Raw genomic sequence first — 25,645 nt, 5'->3', positions numbered from 1 at the left:
GGCTTTCATATTTTGTGTTACTATCTTCAGTCTCATTTCCAAGGAGCAAATATCCCTCTCTAATATTATCACAGCAATATGAACAGAGTTAGCGCAGGCATCCGCTTTGTGGATCTTCCTTTAATATCAAATATTTGTGAGGTAGAACTGAAGATGAAATGAGTAAAATGCTCTGAAAATGAAACAAATTAGCATAACTTTCATTTTCTGTCAGCTGTCAACTCTTCTTTTAGCACACCTGTAAAAAAAAAAAGAAAAAAAAAAAAGACAACCACTGACTTGGCACAGTCGCATCTGACCTTGTTTTTCTGTCTGTCAGGGCTTCTTTTTTTTTTCTTTTTTGTTAGACATCCACAGATGTCGAAGTTTGATTGAGCGTGGACGTTTGTTGTGCAAGTGACAGGACTTTTCAGTCCTTTTTGATAATCCCGTCTTTAGACTCTCTGTCTCAGACCAGCTGTTACACTCAGGCCAGGAACAAGCACAGAGAAATGTTCAGCAACGGGAACTTAGCCATCAATTTTCCATGTTTCATTGTTAATAAAACACTGTGGATGAATGGAAATCATTTAGTCAAGCTCATCATGGTTGGTATTAAGGAGCAGACTTATTACCGTATGTTATGACTGGCTGGTTAATGTAGTAAGGTCTCTCATAACAGGGATCACAGGCAGTCGCCATTCACATTCATTTGATATATCAAATGGGGTTGTTTTTTTTTAGTCATGCTCCTAGAATCAGTCTGTTTGAAATATTTCCACAACTATAACATGGATCTCCAATAAACCTTGTAGAAACATTCATGGTCCTCAGAGGATGAAGCTGACTGATTGCTAATTAAAATAAGCTATCTCAACATCTGCTGGGGGAACTGGTATAATATCTACAAATATACTGGTGCACATGCAGAGGACTTTGGTGGCTTTTCTCTGGCACCACCATGAAGTCATTAGTTTGTTTTGTTCAGTCCTTTCGTGTTTGAAACAAATACTTGGGAAACTCATGGCATTCCTATTAGTCTCAGTTGTACTTTATGGCATACTTAGGCAAACATAACTCTGTTTGAGGCCTAATATGTAAAGAATTATGGAATTATTTTCAGGAGAAGATTTAGCTATGGCACCATAAGGACTTGTTGAAAAAAGTTACTGACATATTTCAGGAGAGAAGTTGACGCTTTTTGAGTTGGAGTCTATTGGAGGTTTTTAGGGGCCTTGCCCCTGGTGGCCGTCGGGGGTATCGCACCTTAAAGTATTTTCACACTGGCTTCCCCTTCCAGACCTGGTCTATGATAACGCTACACCTGGTTAACTTATGAGCATCTTCGCTATCATGACTCTAAACTCTGATCGTGCTCCGGCGATCGTTCCCATCTGAACCTGTAGTTGATAGGATGTCATTCATAATCCCGTCTCATTTTTTTTGTTGTTGTTGCTTGAGGACAACGGCAGAGTGAAACACTGTGATCGATACATCAATCTGAACACATTTGTCTCCTGCGCTTGAAGGAATTACCAAACGCAACTGTTACTCTTTCATATTGTAAACCCTATAAGGACACCCTCGCCCCAGACATCACTTTGAGTGCCATTGATTTGAAACGAAAGGCTAATCGATAATGTTTTTATTCTGGAATTTAATGTTAATGCATGATCTCTGTGAAGCCTTCGAATGTGCAGCGCTGTTTTTACGGCGCTACTCGGAGACTGATGCAACATTTAAAATCAGTCAGGGGAATAAATCCGAGCACGTTGGGTCACATATCAACTAAAGTGTGAGAATATTTCTGTGTGTATGTGTGTGTGTGTGTGTGTGTGTGTGTGTGTGTGTGTGTGTGTGTGTGTGTGTGTGTGTGTGTGTGTGTGTGTGTGTTGACTTTTGCTGCTCCCCCGGCTGCCCCCTGCCAGTAACTTGACTCCTCACTAATTTTGTGCTATTCACGGGAGCAGGAAAACACACAGAGGCCTGGAGGCAGCCATTGTTAATACTGCACACAGTATTCAATTGTCATAGATGGGGTTTGAGGCGTGTGGATGCTCCAAACAAAAGAAGGGCCTTTGCTGGACTAGCTGCTGAGAATTGTGGGTACTGCATCACAACATTTTGTGTAGTGTGTGTTTGTGTGGTTACGTGAACTGAGGAGAGGGGGGGGGGGGGTATTATGATTGATAGTTTTACAGACCGCTGCGGTGTGGCTGTTCGTCTGAACCTTGCTTTAGATTATATGTTTAGTTAAACAGCCTCAACAGCTCTGAGTCTAGAATATCCCAAATTCCTTCCAAAGCAAACCATTGCTTAATCTCTGAAAGACCAACTATTTTATAAAGCAGCTTCAAAAAAGAAAAAAATTATAAAAAAAAAAAGAAAAAAAAACCTAAACCCCAACCAAGCAAGATAAAAAAAAAATAATACAAAAAAAATAAAAAGAAATCCTCATTTCATTTTCTTATTTTATCAGACAGTCCCCCCCACTGTGCGACAAGCGTCAGTATGTGCTGGCACCCAGATAAAGCGGATCAGCTGGCATTGGAAGAGGCGTCCATGTCCAATCTCTGTTTTGCCCTCCCCAACAGCGTTTTGTTATTAACTATCTGCTCAGCCTGCTGAAGGGAAAAGCAAAAAGGAGGAGGAGGAGGAAGAGGAGGAGGAGGAGGAGAGATATGAAAGAGAAAACGAACTGCCAAGTGAGTCAACGTGCCACTCTGTCAAGGACGTTGACTCCTTTGACTGAGGACATGTTTGCTCAGACTGAAGTGTGTGTGTGTATTTTTTTTCTTTGCATGCACAGGGCAGAAGGCGTCAGAGCCTTTGGGTCATTCCTCTGTGTATTTATTTTTAGTTTCAAGCCACTATAACTGGGCAAATCCTGAGGCTTAAACCATCAGGAGGGCCTCAATTAGGAGAGGAGGGTGAAGGCACAGCGGCTCCTTTGGCCGGGCCGAGGACTGGCTTCTATTGCATAACGATGGGTCAGTAGTAACTCATTAGCTAATGATGGCTATCAGACCGGGAATTAGAACCCTCTTTAAAACTTAATAGGCAAATGCACTTTTGACCCAGATAGTAGCAGTTATGTTACAGTATTTCTGCAAAATATCACCAGATTTATAACACTGTCTGACTCTTTAGGAGTCATTTTAAACAGGAAAATGGATGTCAAAGCGATGGGTGGCAGTGATGCGATGAACACCTCAACAGAAACTCCAAACAACAGCTCGGCTACGATGCCTCGCCAAAGAGACAGAAGCTGCAGACTTCTCCAGCTGTGACTCTGCAGTGTTATGACTTCTTTAGATACCAGTAATGAGAATTTTTGTATTGCAGATAAAGGCTTAGAATGATGTTTGGAGGACAAGTAAGCGGAGGGGGGGGGCAAAAAAAAAACCAAAACTCTTTCACTGCAATGGACAGGAACAAGATAAGTGGGGATTGAAAAAGAAGCCGGGGACAGAGAGAAGGGTGAAGGGAAGAAAGGCGCATCATAGAGGCGGTGAGTGCTCTCGGTGCTACCACAGTGCAGGCTGAATGACAGCATATCAGATAGCAGCCGAATCGTGGCGCCCTCGCTGAACTGCTCCGCCACGGCTGTCACGGCATGACTGGAGAGTAGCAGACAACGCCTGCATGTGCAGCAGGGCGTACGTTTGGGAAACACACAACACACTGTTGCACATGGGAGCGATGGTAACTCATTAAAGAGTAAATGATCTGCACTTGTGTATGGTCTTTTTGCCTTTGAGGGCTCGAAAGCGCTTTATGGTGTTTTCCATTCACGCTGACACTCGCACACCAACGGCGACAGAGCTGCCATGCAGGGTGCTCGCCTCGGAGTCTAGCGTCTCGCCCAAGGACACGTCGGCAGGGATTGAACCGCCAACCGTACCTCGCCCGTCTGAGCCGCCGGCCCCAGTTACCGCCGGGTGATGTCGCTTAAAATCGCTTTCACAATAATCTCGTTAATCACGACCTCGTTACCTCGCTAGTGATTCATGTAAGCATTTGTAGACACACTCGTGCACCAAATCTAACTTCAAAGAAAACCAATTTTTTTACGATCTAATGATCACGAGCAGACGTTTTGACGAGCTGTGATTTTATGTTAACATGAAAGCAAGTCAAGGCAGCTCCGAAGCATTCAGGATAGACGGACCGGCCAAGTGAAAGAACAGATTTATTAAATGTTCTGACATAAACCCGGGTCGGTTAGAAAGTCATAATATTTGTTCATTGATTTATTCTATATTGATATAATGATATATCTAAATAAAAACGGGAGTGTAGTTTTTACACTTGGTATTATTACATTTGCCATATTTATTGCAGTGGCCATCAAGGGGAGCACTTTTTATTCAATGCCACCTGCATACAACACTTTAAAAAAATGCAGAGAATTTTCAATGAAACACTATATATTTTCATTTGAATAAGGTTTATTTGAAGACCAATTTTAGTTAGTCGCCGTAGAGACAGACGTGAAATGTGTAGAAATAGAGCTGGAGAATGACATACGCTAAAGGTCTGGCCTGCCGGGAATTGAACCAGGGACCCACTCTATTTCAGTATTTGCACCCTCGTCACTCCTTCTAGCAGGGCGTCCCTGTTAACCTGCGTTTTATTGCCACTGTAGGATTGAAGAACGTTGACAATAATACTGAATAACGTCATCATTGTGAACGTATCCTACAGAGGAGCCTCATCATTTCCCCTCCGCTAACAGTTACCGGCTTATCGTGCTGCTGATAAATGTTTCCTCCCGCCTCTACATCCTCTACATCCTCTACATCCACAGCTTTTCTCCCTTCCTACGTTGTATCTTTTGCTCATTTTCGCTCTTGCCCTCCTCAGCCTCTCCTCCTCCTCCTCCTCCTCCTCCTCCTCCTCTTCCTCCTCCACCACCACAGCCTGATACACTATTGACAGGGTCGAGAAAACAGTGTAGCGGTGTGTATAATTCCAAAATGGTTTCCATAATTAAATAGCATCTTGACACTAATTAGTTCAAGCTGTTGATAATACAGCCAGCCCAAATTATTTTGCAGTGCCTTCTATTTAATTAAGCGACTTGACTGATAAATAAGGAGCTGGTTGCTGTCAGTCCTTCAGTGCATTGTTCAACCAGTGAACTAGACTGAAAACTGTGCTGATTAACCACTTGGATGGGATGTTACGCAAACATTTTTTTTCGGCCCGGCTCTATGGATGGAAAATGTCGGTTGGGCAGTCCTTCGGCCAGTTCGGTACTTCGGTCCAGTTGTTGATATTTCAGTAACTATTGACTGACTTGCCTTGAATTTTTGAACAGATTGGTAGTTGGTGCTATGGATCATTCCATGTTGTTCTCTTTGATCAGAGTTCGGACACACTGACATACGATGAAGATGGTAAACACGACCTGCTGGACAGCAGCAGGTTAGCGTTGTTTTTGTTAGCGTGCCACACTGCCAGCTGGCACTGGCGTTAGCTACGGCCTGTCCCAGTCATGATACTGTATATAAACATGGACGTAGACTCCATGGCTGAAAAGGGTCAATATGGAAGTGCCTTAAAAAGTGCAATCCCACTGAGGGCCACTAGGGGCTGGCTCCAAAAATCCTCTGGCTCCACAGACACATCCAAAAAGCGGCAACTTCTCTCATGAAATACAAAGTCAATGCATTTTTTTTTCAATAAGTTTTTATCGTGTCGTTTGCTAAATTCACTTCTGATCAGAGTTCTTATGATTCTTCTGAAAATTATTTCTTTAATTTGTTAAATATTAGACCTCAAAGAGAGCTTTGTTTGGGGGCGCGATTGGTTTGATTGACATTTTTCAGTATAGGTGGGTGGGGCTTAGTGTCATCAGTTTTGTTTTTAGTCAGATCCATGACTCGCTCCTCCCCGCCTCGTTTGGCTGCTTCTGGCTCCAAGAAACCAAGATGACAATGGCCTCAAGGCTTCAAAACAGCACTTTACAAACCAATTGGTGCCGTCACAGTGGGTTGCCATGGCTCCTAGTTTTGTTATTTGCAGAATAAATTGTAAGCATTGATATGGGATTAATACACCATCACAGAATTGCTAAAAAAAAAACATTCGAAATGTTCCAAAAAAAAAATAAATTCTGATTTTCTTTATATCTCTGCTCCCATATTCTGTTTCTTGTGAGCTTATTAGCTTTCTGTTCACATCCCGCAGTCATACACCTCTCACTCGCTCCTCTCTTTTGCCCCTCTTTTCCTTCCTGCCGCTCTACTTAAACATTCCGCTCATGGCCACCTCCGAGGTACGCTTGGCTCTTGACATACAGTATGTGACCTTTAAACCATTTGTCTCCGGAGACGCTCCTCCCAGAATCCCTCTCCACTTACACATCGGCCTGAAAACAGCACTGTTGTTCCTAGTCAAGCATTAACATTGCAACACTGCACCTGGCTGATGCAGTCGGCTGGGTCGGATTGAAAAAAAAAAAAAAAAAAAAAACTCTTTGTGGGGATGAACAATCCTCCTCCCCTTCCTCCTTAAACCGGAGTACATTTTCCACCTTTCCCTGTAGCATTGAAATGAAGTCATTTGTGCTATTTTTCCTGTAGCATAATTAGACAAGGCAGCTCTCCGTGCAGCCTGCCCTTTCTGTGGTGCTCAGGGAAAACAGTAGGGTACCCCCCCCCCCCCCCCCTCCCCTGCAAGGCTTCTGGCTCCCACCACACTCTGCTGTATGGGGCTAGAATACGGCTGCGTTACTGATGCTGCACCCACAGCCCTTATCTACCAAAACGTCTCCGCTTTGAAGCCCTTTGCATGCCGTCAACTTCAGAGGCTAACAGATTTGCAACAGCAGCAAACAGCACGCTTACAATAATTTTAAGCAGCTTGCAGCAGAGGCGGTAGCAACGAGCCTTTCCTGTGTGACGGATGGCCTCAGACAGGTGTTGGAGGCGCTGGGGAATGTCGGACCAAATGTTTCGCCCACGTGACCAGCGTTGTGAGCTGTTTGTTGAAGGATGTGTTGTAAAGACAGTGCCTTTTGTTCAGAGCTATAAAAAAAAAAGAAAAAAAAAGTACCACATACCCAGCAGGCACTCTCTTAAGCTTATGTCAGAAGAGGCTTAGCAACTGGAATCGTATTGTATCTTAAAGGCAAAAAAAAAAAAAAAAAAAAACTGTGACAAAGCTCAGTAATTCTTAAGCAATGCTTCCTAAGCTATTTCTGGGGTAATTGCTCTCTTCCTTTGCTTTTTGACTGGAGTCCAAATCTGCCTATTTTGTCCCATCAGCCTGAAAAATAAGGTGTGATTAATGATGAGAGGAAACGACTGGTGTTCATCAGTGTCTAGTTAACATAAGTAAAAAAAAAAACTAGGCGAGGGCATCGACTGTATATAAAAGCGGACGTGCCTTAAGCTGCCAACCTCTCGTGGCACCGACCCCCGGTTGGCCCCCTGGTCTGGTCCCTTCATAAATGCTGTTACGACTTCACACAAACAAAAACACACCCAAACAGACCCAATGTACATCATGCACCGCACACTTCAGACTAGACAATATGACCTTGTGATTCCAGCTACAAAAATATGTATGCATGCTTTTATTAAGGGGTGCGAAACGTGTGATTATGAGCTGTGATATCATGCGGTGTGATTTATAGCAGCGTACAGTCTGTCTTGCACTGACTCAGGCTCGCACAGAGAGATGTCTGCTCCCCGATTCACAAAGGTTATGTTTCTGGAATGAGAATGAGAGACTTTGCAGGAGCTGATTTCATAACTTGTCCTTCACCTCGTTACGGCAACGGCCCGTCGCAGCACACCTACATTCAACATTGATCGCAGCATGAGCAAGCGGCAACCAGCAGTGACGTCGCCCGCTCGGTTTGTGAACGGCCGATATGAAGTCTCGAGTTCAGACTTTGACCGGTGCCATCTTGCTGGTTTGGAGAAATAGAAGTCTCTGCCTGACTTGCTGTATTTGTTTCCCGCCTAAATGTCTGGAACGTTTGCAGACTTTCCAGAAGGTGGAGCGACTGGCCCTTCCTGGTGCAGCTCCTTGCGTGCCTTTTATCTCCTTTAGACCAGTTTAGGTTTTCATGTCAGATTGCAGAGGCGCGGTAGCACATTCCTCTTCCCGTTTCCCCGTCGACGAGGACAGCTTTGTGAGAGGTCAAGGATTGGTGCAACCGTGCCATAATGAAATACAGGCGGCTCAGATTGCACCTGGGAAATCTAACGAGCTGACGGCCACCGTTGTCAACGAATAGACATTCCACCTTGCAACAATGCATGACGGGACTGCGATGCTTTCCATCAGCAGCATTCTCCAGTGCGTTATAGTTCTGCACGTGACATAATGAATGCATTACATGTCTGTGTGTGTCCCTCCCTGCATGCAAATCGGCATTATTTCTAATAGCCTGTGTTGTTACATGGCAGTCCGAGGGGATTATCCCTGCTGGGAGGGGCAACATAACATGTTGACGACGCTCACTGCCCGTCTGCCCCCTGCTGTACAGCTCCTGTTAAAAATACACGACATCTTACGTTCGTTTACACAAGGGTCAGTTCTTTAACCTTCAGCTCAGTGCTTCCGAAGCTTCCTTTTTTTTTTTTTTACCCTCACACGTGTCCTAATGAAAGATAGCTGTTAAATTAGCAGATGCTTGAATTTGTGTTGTTCAGGATGGACTTCAGATGTTCCCGTGGTGGAGGGAAAAGAAAGGATCCAAATTTGTCAACACGCCACAATTCGCTTATATGTGCGGAGATGTCACAAATACTGCTAAATACAAGCATTTACTTAGCAAAGTGACACGTAAAGTTATCACCACGGGTAACACATGCTACAAAAGAAGCCACCCTCAATTTAACGCTACAAAGCCTCTTTTGTATCTTCACTAGATCTGCTCTTTGGAAATAGATCTCTGACAACGGATACTAAACCATGACCGGACAGGTTGTTGTCCTGTTTTCCTCCTGAGCTCTTAGCAGTGTGGCTTTACAGTATTCTGCAGTTATGACTGGACAGGCTATGACTGGCTGTTTGCATTTGATGTGTGGACATTCAGACAGCCCGGTTCTTATATATTTATATATTATATTATTTCAAAATAGTTTAGCTAAGTCTCAATTTGATGTAAATGATACAAAATGCTGAAAAGAAAATTTCTGTTTGAATTTGTCCCAAAACATTTTTATATAATACTTTACGATTATACCTAAGAAAGTTATCATCATTTTGCAGCACTGTAGTTTGAAATTAACAATATTTATCTTAATCAATTAGCTTATGATGCTTCAAGACATTTTTTTTTTTTTTAATAACGTTTTTTTTTTTGCAAAACTGCCACCTTCAAACTAAGTACATGCTGAGCCTCTGTCGGACATTAATGCCCAAAGCTGTGCTCAAACGTCTGCCCAGATGGCCGTGATTAGAGGACCGGACTTGTAAAATGCCGGGTGATGGGATGATCAAAGGACCTGGAGGAGTCCGGAGAAGAAAGCAGAGAAGGCGATCGGCCTCTACAAATTTTGAGACTCCTCAATACTCTTCTGTTGAGCAAAGAAGATCAAATCTGCATGGGAATGGGATTTTATGTTGTGCTGAAATCAGGGGCAGGTTGTTAGTCATCGATGTTAATTCCTCATTAGCTTTCCTCAAAGACGTTCTGATCGCTGGTCCATCTGTGTATTAATGATGCTTCTGCAGCTCTGATACTGCTGCTGTGCACTCCCCTCTTCTGCGAGGAGATAGCATCGAAATGAGCCACAAATATGAAATGTATTTAACTAAATACCTTGAGATGAGATGACTTGTGGGTTTTTCGATGGTCACGTTTTTTCCTTTCGCCCTGGGTTTTGTTTCACAACATCGGAGGAGTGAGAAAAAAACGTTTAGCGATGCACAAAGACGCACGGCAATTTGCAAATCTTCGTTTCATTAAGCCCCTGCAGTTTGCATCTGCTCTCCCTGAACTTGGCAATGACACCTGTGAGCCGGACCGTCACATATTATCCTCTTTTGCTCGGCTTTGTAAGCTGTTAAGCCTGCCCTGACAGCATTTGCCTCACGTCCACTTCAAAAGGCCGGTGCAGTATCTGCAGACCCTGTTGGGCTGAGACATTTGCCTCATTTGGCACAGACACTCTGCAAAGAGCATGTCAATATGCTGAGTCACCCGGGAAGAGCAGCAGCGACAGGACTTTGAGAGAGTCCCGAGCAGAGCAGCCTCGGGAGAGGAGGAGGACAAAGGTTGGGGAGCCACTCAATAATACTCCTCATAGAGAAATGCAGGGAGAACTCAGGAGGAAATGATCAACATTTGTCCGACCAGTGCACATTGAGCTGTTAGTGATGATCATAGACTGTATATAAAAGTGGGCGTAGATTCTGGCTCTGAAAAATTAGGCCGATGCGGAAGTGCCTTAAGCTGCAATACCACCGAGTGCCACTAGAGGTTGGCTCCAAAAAGCCTCCGGCTCCGTAGACTCCCATTCGAATAGTCTCGTAAAATTCTCATTCAATAACATTTTTCCACGAGTTATCTCTGTGTTGTTAGCTAAAGTCACTCTTTCTTATCAGTTTTCTGGCGGCCCATCTAAAAATAATCCCGCCATTAATTCAAAAATAACCTTAAAAAAGATGTGTTTTTGGGGGTGTGTCTGTTTGATTGACAGGCCTGTGGTGCGGCCAGGTTACAGCTAACGGTGGGCGGGACGTAGTATCACCGGGTTTCCAATCAGATGGAGTCAGATCCACCACTGGCTCCCCCCAACCATCTCGCCCAAATATGGTCACTTCCGGCTCCAAACCGCTCGGAACTATCAAGATGGCGCCGGCCAAAATCCGAACTCGAGGCTTCATAACGGGCGTTCACAAACCAACGGGTGACGTCGCTGTTGGTTGGCACTTGATGATGACAGATAATACAAGATGGCCCAACAGCAATACCACCAGTGCCAAAGTCCATTTAAGAAACGGCATTTTAAAGGCATGGCGTGTGTCAGCACAAGTTACTGTTGCAGCTGTGGACCGCACCAGTGTCCTTGGGAAACATTCTCCAGACACTCAGTCTTGAATTTGACATTAGGTATGATAAGATACGACATATATTCCATGGATGGGTTATGGGGCAATGGACCTCTGACATCTAAAAGTTCCCCCCAACCCTCCTACACGATTGCGGTCTCTCTCTTTGTGGTCACTTAGCATCTGTTTGTAGTGGTTTTGTGTCGTTTATTTTGTTGTGTCCCAGAGGCCACATATACAGCACATGAAGCAAGCCTTCATTAACGACACTGGCGGATTAGTTACACTCCAAGGAAACCCACTTCTCTTAAGATTTCCTGTGGCCTCTAATTAGTACAGGATATTCATGCGATCTAAACAGACCGACGTGTGACTGTCAGACTGGCTTCTGAGCTTAAAACTTGAGGACGGGAAATCATTGAAACACCTCAGTCTCATGTTGTATTTAATCAGAATTTAAGTAGTTGCCATGAGCCCCTTCTTATTAGCATGCCTTATCCCTCTTTGAGAAACCTCTTCCAAATAAAGTTTCCTTCGCAGTCAAAACAGTTTATCGTTGGTTCGGGGCCCCGCGGGGACAAACAGTCCCTCGCACTCTGTGATCAGAAAGATCTGTCAGCATTTTCTCTTAACTCTCTCTCCCCAGTCTCTGCCGAGGGGGCTCAGGCTTCTATTTATTCCTGGTGGTTCATTTGAGCTTAATCACATTGCACCAACTAGCAGCCACCTGGGGACGAGCAGAATTAATGAGTGTGAGGGACAGCCAACAGATGGATGGGGGACCGAGGGCCCTGCTAGGAGTGTGTAGAGGATGCCTGCTGGTTGTGTGAAAAAAAAGAAATCTCTCCCTCTCCTTCAGCCTTACTGAGAGTAATGACAAGGAGAGAGGCGGTCTGCGGGCTGACTGATTGTTCCGAGCTGTCCACACCGCCGAGAAAAGTCTACCAAAAAAAAAAACCCTGAGGGGTTCGGAGAAAGGGAGCATCTAATATCTATCTTACTAGCGGGACCTGAGAAAAACCACACTGCATAATGAAACATGACGGATATTAGGATTAAGACCTGTTGGATACCGACGGGGTCGTCGCCCGAGGGCTGAACAAGGCAGCGGCGGTAACTCAGGTGTATTGTCTTTTATTTTGTGCGGTAAAAACTCTCCAGTAACACCGAGACCCCCAAGTAGGAGACTGAAAACAATTGAACCACTGTAAATGGACTTTTAACCACTGGAGATGACTGATAGCAGATCCTCTCTGCTCTCCCACCTCAGCTGCACTCATATGATTTCATCGTGGTGTAATGGCTTTTTGAAAACATGTCATAAACAAATGAAAGTGGAATTATATGACCTTGCTTTTTGTTTTGCTTTTTTTTTTTTTTTTGCTGTTTGTGGCTGTTCTCAGCTTCCTAAAATTATAGTATTACCTCGTCCCAACAGAGTTTACCGCCTACAGCAACAAAATATGAATCCTGTATGTATATAAAACTTCTTGTGGATGTGGTGTCACTGCTTTGTATTTATATAGAGGCAGTTACAGCGAGGGAGAGTCACTGTAGACAGTTTCTGTGGAGCAGCTCTGCGGCAGTGTGTTGTTATTTTGTTAGTGCATTAAATGAAATGGAAAATAGGCCAAATATGTATTGTGACTCTCCAAACTTTAAGTTTTTTTTTTTTTAAGCAGTAAAAGGAAGTTACAGTTTCAACAAACTCAGTCTAAAGTTGATTCTTTTCTCAAGGTGACTTCTTGGCTTCAGTTTGATGCCATAAAACTGCTGTATTTACTTAACTTGGATTGTCTTTTTTACTGAGTTCCTTTAAATGTTCAGTTGAGGGCAGCCTGCCAGTTTATACCAATGAATATGAATAGTGCTTGTGTTCTGTGGTAATTGACTTTATATAACTTGTTGAGAGTCCTCCTCATGGTTTGAGCACACATGGCTGACCTCGAGTCAAATCAACTAGCGGCTGCAGTAGTGTGATGGTGGATGTAGTGTACGTACACAAGTGCAGAATGTATTATAATTTCAAGAGGCATTGGGTATTGAACTCATATGGCCAATTGAATAATAGTTGTCCAGAATGTAATTAATGTCCTATTACATCATTGTGAATATAACCGGTCCCACTTCAGTTTCTGTGTGAAGGAATGGTACTTTAAATATCATTCTAAAACGGCTGGATGAATTTCTTCACATTGTTTTTGCTACCTTGTATTTGACATAGACATTTGACAAATGTTAAACTTTATACATTATATTATGATGGACTAAACTTTTTTCTCTCTCTCTTTTTTGCCATGTGGATCCTCTTCCATCGTCAATTCCTATGAATGTGACACTGCCAGGTAAGAGCAATGAGTTTTTTCTTTTTCTTTTTCATGTGTTGAAAATAATTGTAATTTTTACTGTCTGACTGCAATGGGCTTGTTTGCACTATTTACTTACAATGTAAAATTAGGGCTGGGTACAGAACTTCGATTCTTTTATGGCGCTGACCGGATTATTTCGTCATTTGGCACCTAATCTTGACGTATTTTCATTTTAAAGCACATCATTTTTGCATCCGTGAGACACAGCATTTTATCACAGAGTCTCACGATAACTTCCACGTGAGGCGTTTAAGGGACATCTCTTAGTTGTAGCTCCAGAAAACAACCTGGTTTACACTCTCCCCCTCTAAACTGCATGATTTTTACCGTAATGTGTGATGTCATTTTCTTTTTCCTAAACTGAGTTTTAAAATTGGTATAAAAAAAATGTGCATTCAGAAATTTGTATGGAAGCTAAAGTATTTCTGAACGATACTCAGCCCTAGTAAAAAAAACATAGAGTGCGTTTTAAATCCAGACTGGTTTGTCTGGATTCTTCAAACGATCTTTGTCCTTTTAAGACACAAACTCCTCTGGCTTTTGCTTGTCTCCTCTGTCGACCAAAGCACTGACCCAAAGATGAACTGAATCTCAACAGTAGTGTTTTCATCCTTTTTCACTGTACAGAGGCTCAGCTGTGTCATGCATTTATTTATTTTCTTCACTGACTGCCTTCTTGACCCCTTTTAACAGCCAGTGGATGCTTCTTTCAAAGTAGGTTGAATCAGCACGACCACCTCTTTGGGCTGCATTAGCATGCTGTAAATGGTCATTTGCATCTAGTAATGTCCTGTTAGGTCCAGTAATGAAACACCTGTCTACAGCAGAACATTGGCAATACTCTCACAGCCATGCTGGTTCCCCCCTCCCCACCCGAGAGGAAAAATGTAGAATAATCTCATGGGGCCATGTTGAGCCCCGGAGAGATGGGTGTGATCTCTCTGCCTACTTTGTAACCCGTCACATGCAGAGTGCGAAAGACTGCAAACTCCAGGGGATGTCGTATAGGCCTGGGAATTAAGGTCTTTCTGAAGTTGCTCTCATCCAGCCTGCTTTTATAGCGACGGAGAATCACGGTGCCGGCTTTTCAAGGGCATTCGGAACTTAACTCGTCCTCTCTTATATATGCAGGCGAGCGAGCTGATTGGCCTCAAGTGCACAAACAGCAGCCCCTCCACTGTGTATTAAGTATAATCCACTCCGGCATCAATCATTCTTCCATATGCAGCAAGGAGAAATTAGGCCATATGGTTGTAGATGACGTCAGACTGTCTGTTCTGTAAAGCTTCGTCACAATTATGATTTTTTTTTTGTTTTGTTTTCTCTTCTAAGTTCAATAAATAAGTAAAAAAGGATTAGAACTAAAATATTTCTAATGGGCAGCATGATTATTATCAAAGGAAATGATTACATATTTATTATTTTATCAGGTAGTGCTTAAAAAAAACAAATCGCATTTGTCCTTGACTAACTATTATTTCTAACTCCTGCAATTTTAAGCAAAAAAACCTCACTGAAAACTTTGCAAATTTCACCGAACTTCGTGAAGAAATTACACCGCAAAATCAACCATTTTTAATAGAAGCAAACACAAAAACACTCCTGGAGGGACTGATAAGTACATCTTTTTGTATCCTCCCATAGAACTATTGCTCTTTTTTGTGGGTTATGATTGCATAAGGTGAAAATGAGAAGAACGCAGATTCTCTTTTTCCTCTTTCTGACTATTTCTCGTTCCTTCGATGTCGTCTTCACTGCTGCACTGCGTCAGTCGGCTCTTTTCATGGAAGACGTTTTGACGTGTCACAGCGGGAGAAGGACGGCCACAGTATCGATAACACAGTTAATGACAGCGGAGTTCCTTTTTAGCTGCTTCGGTCCCGATACACTCCGGCCCGGTGTCACCCTGTTATGGACATTTGAACAGACCAGGTCCATTGTTAATGTTATTCGTGATACCTTTTCCCTTTTCCTGCTGTGACAAGTTAAGATGTCTGCTGTGAAAAAAAAAAAAAAAAAAAAAAAAAAAAAGGTCCAGCAGTGAAGGAGAGGTACAGGAGAAGGACGAGGGTGTGACTGGAAACGGGATCAAGTTCTCGGCAGCAGCCTGAAGAGATAGACGGTGTGACTCCACTCTGCATTTTTAAATCACACCGCACAACACACACGCACACACACACACACACACACACACACACACACACACACACACACACACACACACACCTCTATATACCGCATTTTACTTTCTGGAGGCTGTTTATTCATATCTCGTACCAACAACTTCTTCCCGTGATAATCCCTGCCCCTCACTATGAAGATTAGTTTTGTGCTTTACCTACAGGAAAAGGTGGCTGTACTAAACAAGGATGCATTTTTTTTTTATGTGGTGGAATGGATTTATTTACGTTTTACCTTAGCTGCTCTCTCTCCGACTGTAAGGTGACTACTTAAACCCCAAGTAAGAACCTTCTTATTGTTTCACACGGTTGAAAGAGCCAAGTTACAGCAATGCAAGAGCCTTTAAAGAAAAATACTTTCTACTCTCATTTTTGAAAGAAAGTATTTACAAATCCAAAGATGCATGTCTGGAAACATTTAATCGCTGCAGCTCTTTCCAATCCTTTGCATGTCATAATCAAACAATACTCCAACTGATACGACGACAAACTGTAGATTGTTTGTTTCTACCTTTAAATCTGACCCACAGGAGTTTGCGTAAATTTCCATTTCTGGTTAAGGTCAGGCACAAAAACCACTCGGTTAGGGTTAGAGAAAGATAAGTGCGGGTTAAAACGATAGCCTGAACCGTGTTGTGCAAAAAAAAAAAAAAAAAAAAAAAAAAGTCCCTTCTTTCTTAACGTTTTGACAACGGTACATTTAAAAAAAAAAAAAAAAAAACTGTTGCGCCTCGTGGCTACAAACGAGAAGCAAACAGTAGGTCTCCTGCATCTGGCGTTATGCAACCTTCATCGTCATGGCAACAGTAAACGTGGTTTTAAAAGAGTGTTTGGAAAAGGGCAGCCAACATCAATCTTCTGCACCCAAACATCCACCCAACCCTCCTGGTTCTGACGAGGTAAAACTTCTTATACACAACGTACATACAATCTGAAGTGTGTCACTTCTCCTGTCGAACTGTTTTACGTCATTTATACGACCGCCGGAGGTCAATTTGAGCTTCACGTTAAAACGTAACTGTGTTGTAATAAACTGCTCGCACAAGAGATGGATGGAATCGTTTTTTTGGAGGTGGACGGACTCATCATAATTCATTGGGCATTATTTATGTGTTTGCAGCGGGGAAGTGAGGAAACACAAAACAGATGTTACTCATATTTTTTTTTTTTTTTTTTTTTTAAACATAGTTACTGTGTTCAAAACCGAATAAAATTTTTTTTTTAAAAAGTCACAGAAGCAGCAGCAGCAGCAGCACTATATATTCCCAAAAGAACGAAGAAGAACTGTGTGTGACAGTGCATTTACTTCTTGACAAAACAAACCTGCAAAGTGTATCTGCACAGTCACCAGGACTGAAATCCCCTAAAGGTATCAGGATGATTGATGTTTCTCTCTCTACTGATTGTCTTACTCTTTTTTTTTTCTCCCCCTCCTCTCCCAAACAAACTGAGACCTGAATGCCACCTGGTAATGAAACCAAACTCCATTTGTGCTACTGGAAGGTGTTTTTCTGTTTCCGGCTGGTGACTGAAGACCTTTTTTCTCAATTATGTAGACAGTTGACTTCTGTGTTTCGCCTTATCCTTTTTCTTTTTCTGTCTGTGCTGCGTCAGACAGCTTTGCAGCATAGTGAACCTCTTGCTCTGCGGCCACCGCATCCAATATTCATGCGGCGCATGAAGGCGGACGGCATGCCAAGCAGCCGAACGCCATGTGGAAAGCCCGTGGAATCCAGATTGAATATGTGCGGTGTTGGCAGGCTGGATTTGACACAGTGATACCGTAACACTGGAGATGCAAATCTTCCGATGTGCCTCCCGACCTCTGTCTGTTTTCTATTCTTCTTCATTATTATTCTCATTCAAAAGAAGCCTACAGCGTGCTGCATCCAATATGGGCCAGCGTTTCGACATTTATCCTCGCAGAATTCAATTACCGTTTTGCCTTTTTCTCTCTCTCTCTCTCTCTCTTTCATTCATCCAAAAAAAAAAAACTTGAAACTGCTTTTATCATTTTTAATAACAATGTGCCCCAATATCATAAATCTCATTTTTGCTCATTTCGCACCGTGCTCGGCGTGATTGTGCCAGGGGCAGGATGGGAGGACAGATATAAGTGGCATCAATCACGGGCCGGTTCGGTGCTCCGCTCGGCCTCCGACAAACAACGTTTAGAGAAGAGCGACGCCGCTGCTGCTTCAGTTGTTAGTGTTTACAACCGGTGTCTGCTTTTCTTTTAGAGCGGGAGTTTTATCTCCTCTGGGTTTTATCTGTCTGAGGGACCTTTCTCTCTGTTTTTTTTTTTCTATCTGACCCCGAGGTCATAAAATGAAACTGCTATCAACAAGACAACTTCATGCCAGCGTGTGTTTTCATAGATCCTGGTCTTGGTTTTGATGGGCTTTGCTGACTTTCATTCTAAGAACTGAGTTTTATATCTTGAACACCGTCTTGTATTCTGAAACTTAAATTATATTTTGACAGCAACACAATATTTTGAGGTTTTGAATCTTTTGTATTGGTAGATTATGGGGTGGTTGGATTTTTTTTTCAGGCAAAACAAACACTTTGAAATGATTGCGCAGAAAAGATTTAACATCATCATGTATGTTACAGTGTAAGTATGTGCAGTGTTATTATGCAAATGTAGTGTGTCAGGCATGAATATAGAGGCTCGAACTATCGCAGTGTTGGTTGGTCGGTCCACCACTTTGATTCAGGCTGAAATATTTGGTACACGTGACATACTTCCCTTAGTACACAAACAAATAGTGCTCTTACATGTTAGGACTCTTACTTGTGTCGTACAGGGATTGTTTCAAACTGCACTTTAATTATTTTACCCAGAAATCAACATGTTTTCGTGCCCTCTGTTTCACACAGTCAATAAACACACTGGTTCTTCTGTCCAGCGGCAGCAGAGAAAGAAAAAGAAACACTTTTGTGAGGTGTTCAGGAACAGCTGCAGCTTCGTCAGACGTCTCAAATTGAAAATGATTTACGCCGGTGGCCCCGCCCTCTTCCTGCTACGTAGCCAAGATGGCGACCGTTTAAAGTGGACTGTGTCCAGTGTTTCACACTCATTTTCTTTTTTTTCTTTTTTTACCATTTTGAATGGATCATCCTGGTACTTGTAGTGAACTGCCTGTTTCTGTACTTGACAGTGTGAACGCACTGATGCACTCAAAATAATGAGCGTCAGTACATAAGTACACAGCAAAAGGATCCGGGCGACCAATTTTAACGGTGAGCTTCTGAATTATCCTCTTGCGTCACCACCAAGTTACGTACACAAAGTTAAACTTGCAAATAGTGAAGTACTTTATTAGCCGTATGAAAATCGAGTTAGTCGCCAAGAAATCTTGAAATAAACTGCCCTGTTTTCCAGAGGGGCGGTCGTGTGGTGTCTCTCTCTCAGTGAGATGAACAGCACTTCATCCACATCTTGACTGCTGACTGACAGAGGCCCAACATCCTGAGATTTGCTTTCCTTTTTCCTGTCAGCTTTATGAGCTTCACAAACTATTTCTCTGAGGTCCTGGGCTAGTTTGAGCCAACATCGGGCATATTGAACAATGTTCCCTGGCCCTCTTCCAAAATGAGTTTCTGACTTGCTGAATCATTGTTTCAGTTCTTTACATCCATCCTGATGCCAGGAAATGTTTCTCTGGGTTATTTACTTATGATTGAATCCTTTTATTATCAATTCCGGCCATGTTTGACATTTTAATTACGCTGTTGTTTTGACTGAGGCCGATCAATTCAGACTAATTAAGGCCAAATAATGGAGATAATTTGGACGGCTTTGTAATTTTAGACCTTAAGAATTGAGTTAAAAGAACTTCTGAAGGCTTTAAATAAAAAGGAGAAGAAATATGATTGAATTTGAGGTATTTATGTCATTTTAATGAGACTGTTCCTCGTCTGGCATCTCTATACTCGCAGTTCAAGAGCTCAAAAAACCTCATTCAGCCGCCTCACAGTGACCACAATAACGAGAAGTGAACCATGCATTACAGAGCGCTTCGGGCCTTGTAAATTCCTCGCTGGGATAATTACGCTGGCAGTTCATGCCACATACAGTCCAGTTTGATCTAAAGATGGGCGGCAAATTCAAAGCGGCCCCGCGGACTTGAGACAATTAGTTAAAAGTCGTTAACAAAACAGTGAGCGATGCTTCAATCCGAGCCAGGCTGCTTGACAAAAAAAACGGACGGCTCCGTAATGGCGTCTCCTTCGCTGCCTCTGCTGCCTAATTGAAAATGTATTTATTCCTCTGAATTAACACTTGCTCTCAGCTTCTCCCTCCCTCCTTATTAAGAAGATTGGCTGTGAGCATTTAACTTTGTCTACTTATGAGGGAAATGGTCTGAAAAGGGAAAAAAAAAAAAAAGAAAAAGAAAAAAATCATCATCGGCCCGGTTTTGTGTTGCCTTGATTAAGTGGCAGAATGTCTTTGAAGTGCCGAAGTTTGATTTCTGCACGTGCCGGCGTTTCCCCGAGAGGCCCTTTACTGGGGCAGAGCAGGCCAACATGATGTGTGAAGTAAGTCCATTTCAACACAGCAAATTTGGCCTATAATTGCCTCTCTCTGTTCTCCTCTCTGTTCATACGGACCTTGTGTGTCTTAAAATTTGGGAAACTTTTACGATAAACATTGGCCCAATCCCATTTTAAGTCCCGTGGCCCGACCCCTCATGTAGGAGGGCCCTCTACGGCTGTAGATTTTCTTTCTTTTTGAACCATGCGTTTGTGTAAACAGGGCGACAATCGAGGGGATCACTACTTTGCTGGTTCTGAGATCACCGGGGGGACAAAACACGCCGTCGGCACCGTCCACAATCCGTATTTTTTTTAGCATTTCCCGCTGTCCACGGACACAACCGGGGTCGGACTTGTTTCCATTTCGTTTTGCAGGTCTGCGATATTGTCGCGTCTCCGTGCTGCTCGTACACCGCCCACATTGGTCCTGCATCTCGTCTACACGTTGTGGTCATTTCTAAGGACGTGCACAACCAACGCTCCAAACAGACGCAGGATACTACGTGAGGCAGCCAGCATGCGCACGCGGTTTAAAACAAGTATATCTCTGGCCATTCAGAACGGAGCCTGCGGGGTTAGGGCTTAAAATCTTAAACTAAGGAAATGGGACGGCACTCGTTGCCTCAACAGTATCCCGACTTCGCCTTTTGATAATAAGTTTGTAAGTTTCAGGAGTTTGACGATCACATTTATGGAAATCTGCTATCAATGCTGCGCATCAAGACTTCGTTCAATCTGTGCGGATCAGAAAAACCTTTATTATCCCAAAGTTGCACTTCCAGATTACAAAAATATTCCTGGGAAAAAAAAAAAAAAAAAAAATCTATTTATTTATTTAATGGACCAATTTTCATGTTATGTTGCTTCAGTTTAATAAACAAGCACTTTGTTTGGAGGCCCAGATGATCACTAACCCTACCCGTTCCAAACAGATAGCCATTCTCTCATGGAAGTATGTCCCTCTCTTCCTCCTCCTCCTCCTCCTCTTCCTCCTCTTCCTCCCGGTCCCTCGTCTGCTACAGTGTGTTAACGGGGGCAAGCTCGCACGAGACGCGGAGTGGAACAGATGTCATTATGCATGCTTCTGTAGATTAGCTAATCGAGGCACCACCTGGGTTCGCTGATTGCTATTAATACACTATTGTAATTGAAAATTAGGGTCTGCGCTGCACAAGCATGCCGTTTTCTTCATCGTGCCCTAATAGACTGCATACTGCCGCTCCATGACAGACTTGTCATACACACGGAGAGCAGAAAAACTGCATCAACCTCCGAGGTGCAAAGCTGATATATATATATATATATATATATATATATATATATATATATATATATATATATATATATATATATATATACACATATATACTGGAAACTGTATACATGTGATGGTGGCTGAGTTGTAAATACTCTTTCCCACGGTGGTCTGACTACTCTTTCAGCCTACCTCGCCTCCATAGTTCAGCTATGTGCATGAATTAGTGTGTTGACTGATAATTGAGTGATAGTGAGGCTGCCCTGGCAGATACACAATGAAATCGTTTTTTTTATAAACTGCAGCACAACACGAGACGGCGTCTCTCGACAGTATCATCGGTCCTCGCTAAATGGAGAGAATTCCTTTCTGCTAATGACAGTTTGGCTTCCAGTCCTCCTGAAATGTGACATGAGTGAGAGCTCCCCCCCCCCCCCTCCTCCCCCCTTTCCCTCTCCCCCCATGCGTCGCCCTCTAAATGGGAAACCCTGCATGCGCTGAGCGATGGAGTCCTCATCCCGCTGCCAGCTCTTTGCTCCTTCTTCCATTGATAATCCTGTTCAGAAATATTCTCGGGGAAAGCGGATTACCATGCAGACTGGTATGAATTTTCCCTGCAGTTGTATTTCACACTTAATTAAATTCATCATTGTCTTTGGAAATGGTTGGTATCCTCATTCTCTTTACCCGCACTGGGGATGTGTGCTCCAATAAAGGGACTTTGTGTTGTTGTAATTAAGCCTAATGGATTCCCCTCACCTTGGGGATTCATGTCATTAATCTGTTCATCCACCTGTGTGTGTGTGTGTGTGTGTGTGTGTGTGTGTGTGTGTGTGTGTGTGTGTGTACACTGTCGATGTCGCCTCCTGTAGATGGGTGATTGCTACAGTATATCTGTGTTTCTTTTAGCAGCTATTTTACGAGTGATTGAACAAAGAAAAACGGGATCCCTTGGTTCTGTTATGTAACATGTTAAAAGCCCACAAAAACACACACACACACACACACACACACACACACACACACACACACACACACACACACACACACACACACACACACACACACACACACACACACCACTCAGTGGAGCAACCCCCCGCACAAGCATGCATAGATGCTCGTGAAGAAAAACATGTTTTTTTATGAATGACTACCCACCTCCATGCTGCATGGTATTTCTCCAGAGGCAGCGCTTTTGTTTGAGGACACACACACACACATAAATAAAAAAAAAGATTTAATGCAATCCTGCTCTCATTTCTCATCTCTGTTAGAGTTCTTGTTTTCCCTCTGAGATAGCCTTGAATCTTAAATTACTAAAAGTCAACCAAAAGTTTAAGCCTGTGTGTTAAGTATCTCCCGTGAAAACGTGAGACAGCCTCATTTTGGGATGCCCAGGCTTGAAAGTTACGCGTTTTGAAAGCGTGAAACTTACACGCACGTGAATGTCATGTGGCTCTGAGGATGCAGTAAGTTTCACTTCCGTCCACTACGGAAAGAAAACGTGCAGCTTTCAGGCCAAGACCGCGCGAAGCGTGGCTATCTCACGTTTTGCTGCGGTGGACCGCCGTGTCTATTTCACGTTTTGCCGCGACGCCGGGTTGTTTCCTCTCGAGGAGCTTTTAACAAAAATAAAAGCAAACCCTTCATCCTCATCACGTTCATTGTAGGTTCAAAGATTATAGGCTCAAAAAAGATTCACAGGGAAGGCTGGCAGTATCTGCAGCCATCACTCTGCTCTGTCACTCTGCTTCCCCTCTCCTTTCCATCGCTGCTGCCAGCGCCGAACTCGATTTTTTTTTTCTTTTTTTTTTTTCATGGCACTCGAAACAAAAGTGCAGGGTTGTTTCGCTTCAGAGCGAGACATATTTCTGCACGTCGAGAGACGGCAAAGCTTTCAGCTGTCAGAAGAAACATTGACGAGTTTGCGAGGAGAACACAGATCAGGCGAGGACTGCGTGTCTCCAAATTCATCGCAGCGCACCTTTCGACGGGAGCTGTGCAAGGATGGACACGGGACACGCGCACACGCACACGCACACGCACACACACACACACACACACACACACACACACACACACACACACACCTACTGCATATGGAGCTGTGCTGAGTGTCCATCAGTGCATTCATGAACACATCTCCCCCTCGCCAGCTCCCTGCCCGTGTTTTCCCTCACCTCCTCACTCCCACATTCTCGATCTCGAACAGTATTAGCCGTGCGTGTAGCGCTCGCTGTGTTCTCACAGCCGCGTGTCCTTATTTTCCCCGTGTTTTGCAGCACGGCAACATCTTCGGTTGGGAAAACGAGCCCAGATAAATATCATCGAGTGAGTCAGTGGGTGTGAGTCAATGTGTTAGTGGTCACGGGTGATCAAGCACTCAGAGTATTTACTGACATTCGAATATGTCTCTGAAATAACATCTCTGAGGTTTTTGAGCGCGCACGTTTACGTTGTCGGAAGAGGTTACGGCGGGTGCGGAGGTTTTGTGGTTGATGCCGCTCCGCTTTATCAGTTCAATTTCCATCAGGCTTACTCGTGACTTACTTGAAACTGAGAGGTTCGCCTCTCGAGGGGGGTGACCTCTCCTGTGTTTGTTTGCGTGTGACTGCATACCAGTGTGATTTAGAACAATTTTCTGCGTGTCAGCTGGAACCATCACACATGGAAACAATCATCTCGCTGAATCCCAAACCGCTCGTAGGAATGCTCTGGCGAGCTGTCTCTGTGACATCATAGTAATAACAAAGACCTACGTATCAACAGGGAGACGATTTCCCGCTATTAAATCAGACACAGTCCCTGAGCAACACAACACACACCATGACTCAGCCACTCTGGCTGGGTGTCATTACTGCCATGTTCTCCATGTTCTTCATGTTCTCCATGTTCTCCGTGTGCACTGTGCGTTCCCGACAGAAAGCCCCTCATATTTCCAAGATGCTAATGAAGCGTCTCTTTGCCGGATCATTGCGGATCAAAAGATGTGTATGTTTTCACTCCCAGTGTCTAGTTACGGCTTCACTCTGCAATAGGGAGTGGTTTGAATACACATTAGCGGAGCATTTGCGCACACACTTAAACTCTTGTCTGACGATTACCTACCAGCCATCGACTGTATATAAAAGTGGACGTAGCTTCCGGGTGTGAAAAATTAGGCCGGTACGGAAGTGCATTAAGCTGCAACGCCGCCGAGTGCCACTAGGTGGGTTTCCAATCAGATCGAGTCAGCTCCACCGGTCGCTCCCCTCCAGCTCGTCCGAACACGGTCACCACCGGCGTCAAACGGCAAAATGGCCCAAATCTGAACTCGAGGCTTCCCGACGGCCGTTCACAAACCAACGGGTGACGTGACTGTTGGTCGCCGCTTGCTACAAACGCAAAAAGCCACACCGTGCGATGCCACACACGACACACCAGCGTGTTGGCTGACTCAGTCAAACTCGCATTTCTATCTGTCGGGTGTAACAGCAGCGAGCACACAGATGTTCATTTTTGATACGCTCCAGTTTGCCCGACCCGCCCCGCCCCCGCCCCCCCCCTCCTCCCCTCCCCTCCCCCACTCCGTCACCCTCCCCACCCCTCCCCTCCCCATTATCCTCTTAATCTGCCAGACCACTGGTCATGTGCAAGAATTATTTATTAAACTTAACTAATGTGTGCTATGTGCATCTGGAAGAATACACATTTGAGTCATCAGCGAGAGAGACAGAGAGAGAGAGAGAGAGAGAGAGAGAGAGAGCCTCAGAAACAGCGTCAAGTAAATATTGGGTTGGCATTCAACGGTTGTAGGGAGGTTTGTGCCTCTGATTCTCTTCATATCTCCTCTCGGGCGTCTGGCAGCTAAAGCCTTTTCATCTGCTGTGAGTGACTGATGCGGCTGCCCTCTCCTCCCTGGGCATCTGCCCAGCTTATTGAGCAGCCCCTTGTGTGTGCGCCTTCAAAGAGATACAGATAAATCACGGACTAAATGTCTGCATCCAGTGGCCGGCCGAGCGATATCCATAAGCTTCGCTGAGCTGGTGTTGCACGCCTTACCCTCGTGCATACGTGCTCCGAAAAAAAAATCCTCGCGCCATGGTGTAAACCGTCCACACACACACACACACGCACACACGCACATCTCTCAGACATGTGTAAGATGGACATGTGGCTGAAAGGGCTGAAGTCCAACCTGCTGACTCATTGCGGTGATAGGTGAGCGTCGCGCTCTGCAGCCAGAGGCTCGGGCACATGATGGATGGATGTAATGTCGGAGAGTGGTTTCTCTTCATGTGCACCCCGGCTGCCCGAAC

The 25,645-nt window shown here is 44.0% G+C and overlaps 1 protein-coding gene across 3 annotated transcripts in view; it reads left to right on the top strand.

The window, feature by feature from the left end:
• magi3a (membrane associated guanylate kinase, WW and PDZ domain containing 3a) overlaps positions 1-25,645 on the top strand; it is a 120,713-nt gene that overhangs the window by 36,391 nt on the left and 58,677 nt on the right. The window contains exon 1 of one of the 3 annotated variants that reach the window (XM_069141568.1): positions 13,276-13,343. The exons of the other annotated variants lie outside the window; for them this stretch is intronic. Within the exon in view, the coding sequence (XP_068997669.1) occupies positions 13,325-13,343 (19 nt within the window). The 5' untranslated portion in view covers positions 13,276-13,324. Of the gene's footprint in view, positions 1-13,275; positions 13,344-25,645 lie in introns of those variants that run through there. 3 annotated transcript variants of the gene reach the window in all.

The sequence above is a fragment of the Embiotoca jacksoni genome, unplaced genomic scaffold (genome assembly GCF_022577435.1).
Source record: "Embiotoca jacksoni isolate LCO1_2020_lvr unplaced genomic scaffold, fEmbJac1.0.p SCAF_9, whole genome shotgun sequence".
Lineage (NCBI taxonomy): Eukaryota > Metazoa > Chordata > Actinopteri > Embiotocidae > Embiotoca > Embiotoca jacksoni.
This window is presented reverse-complemented; position numbering and strand designations above follow the sequence as displayed.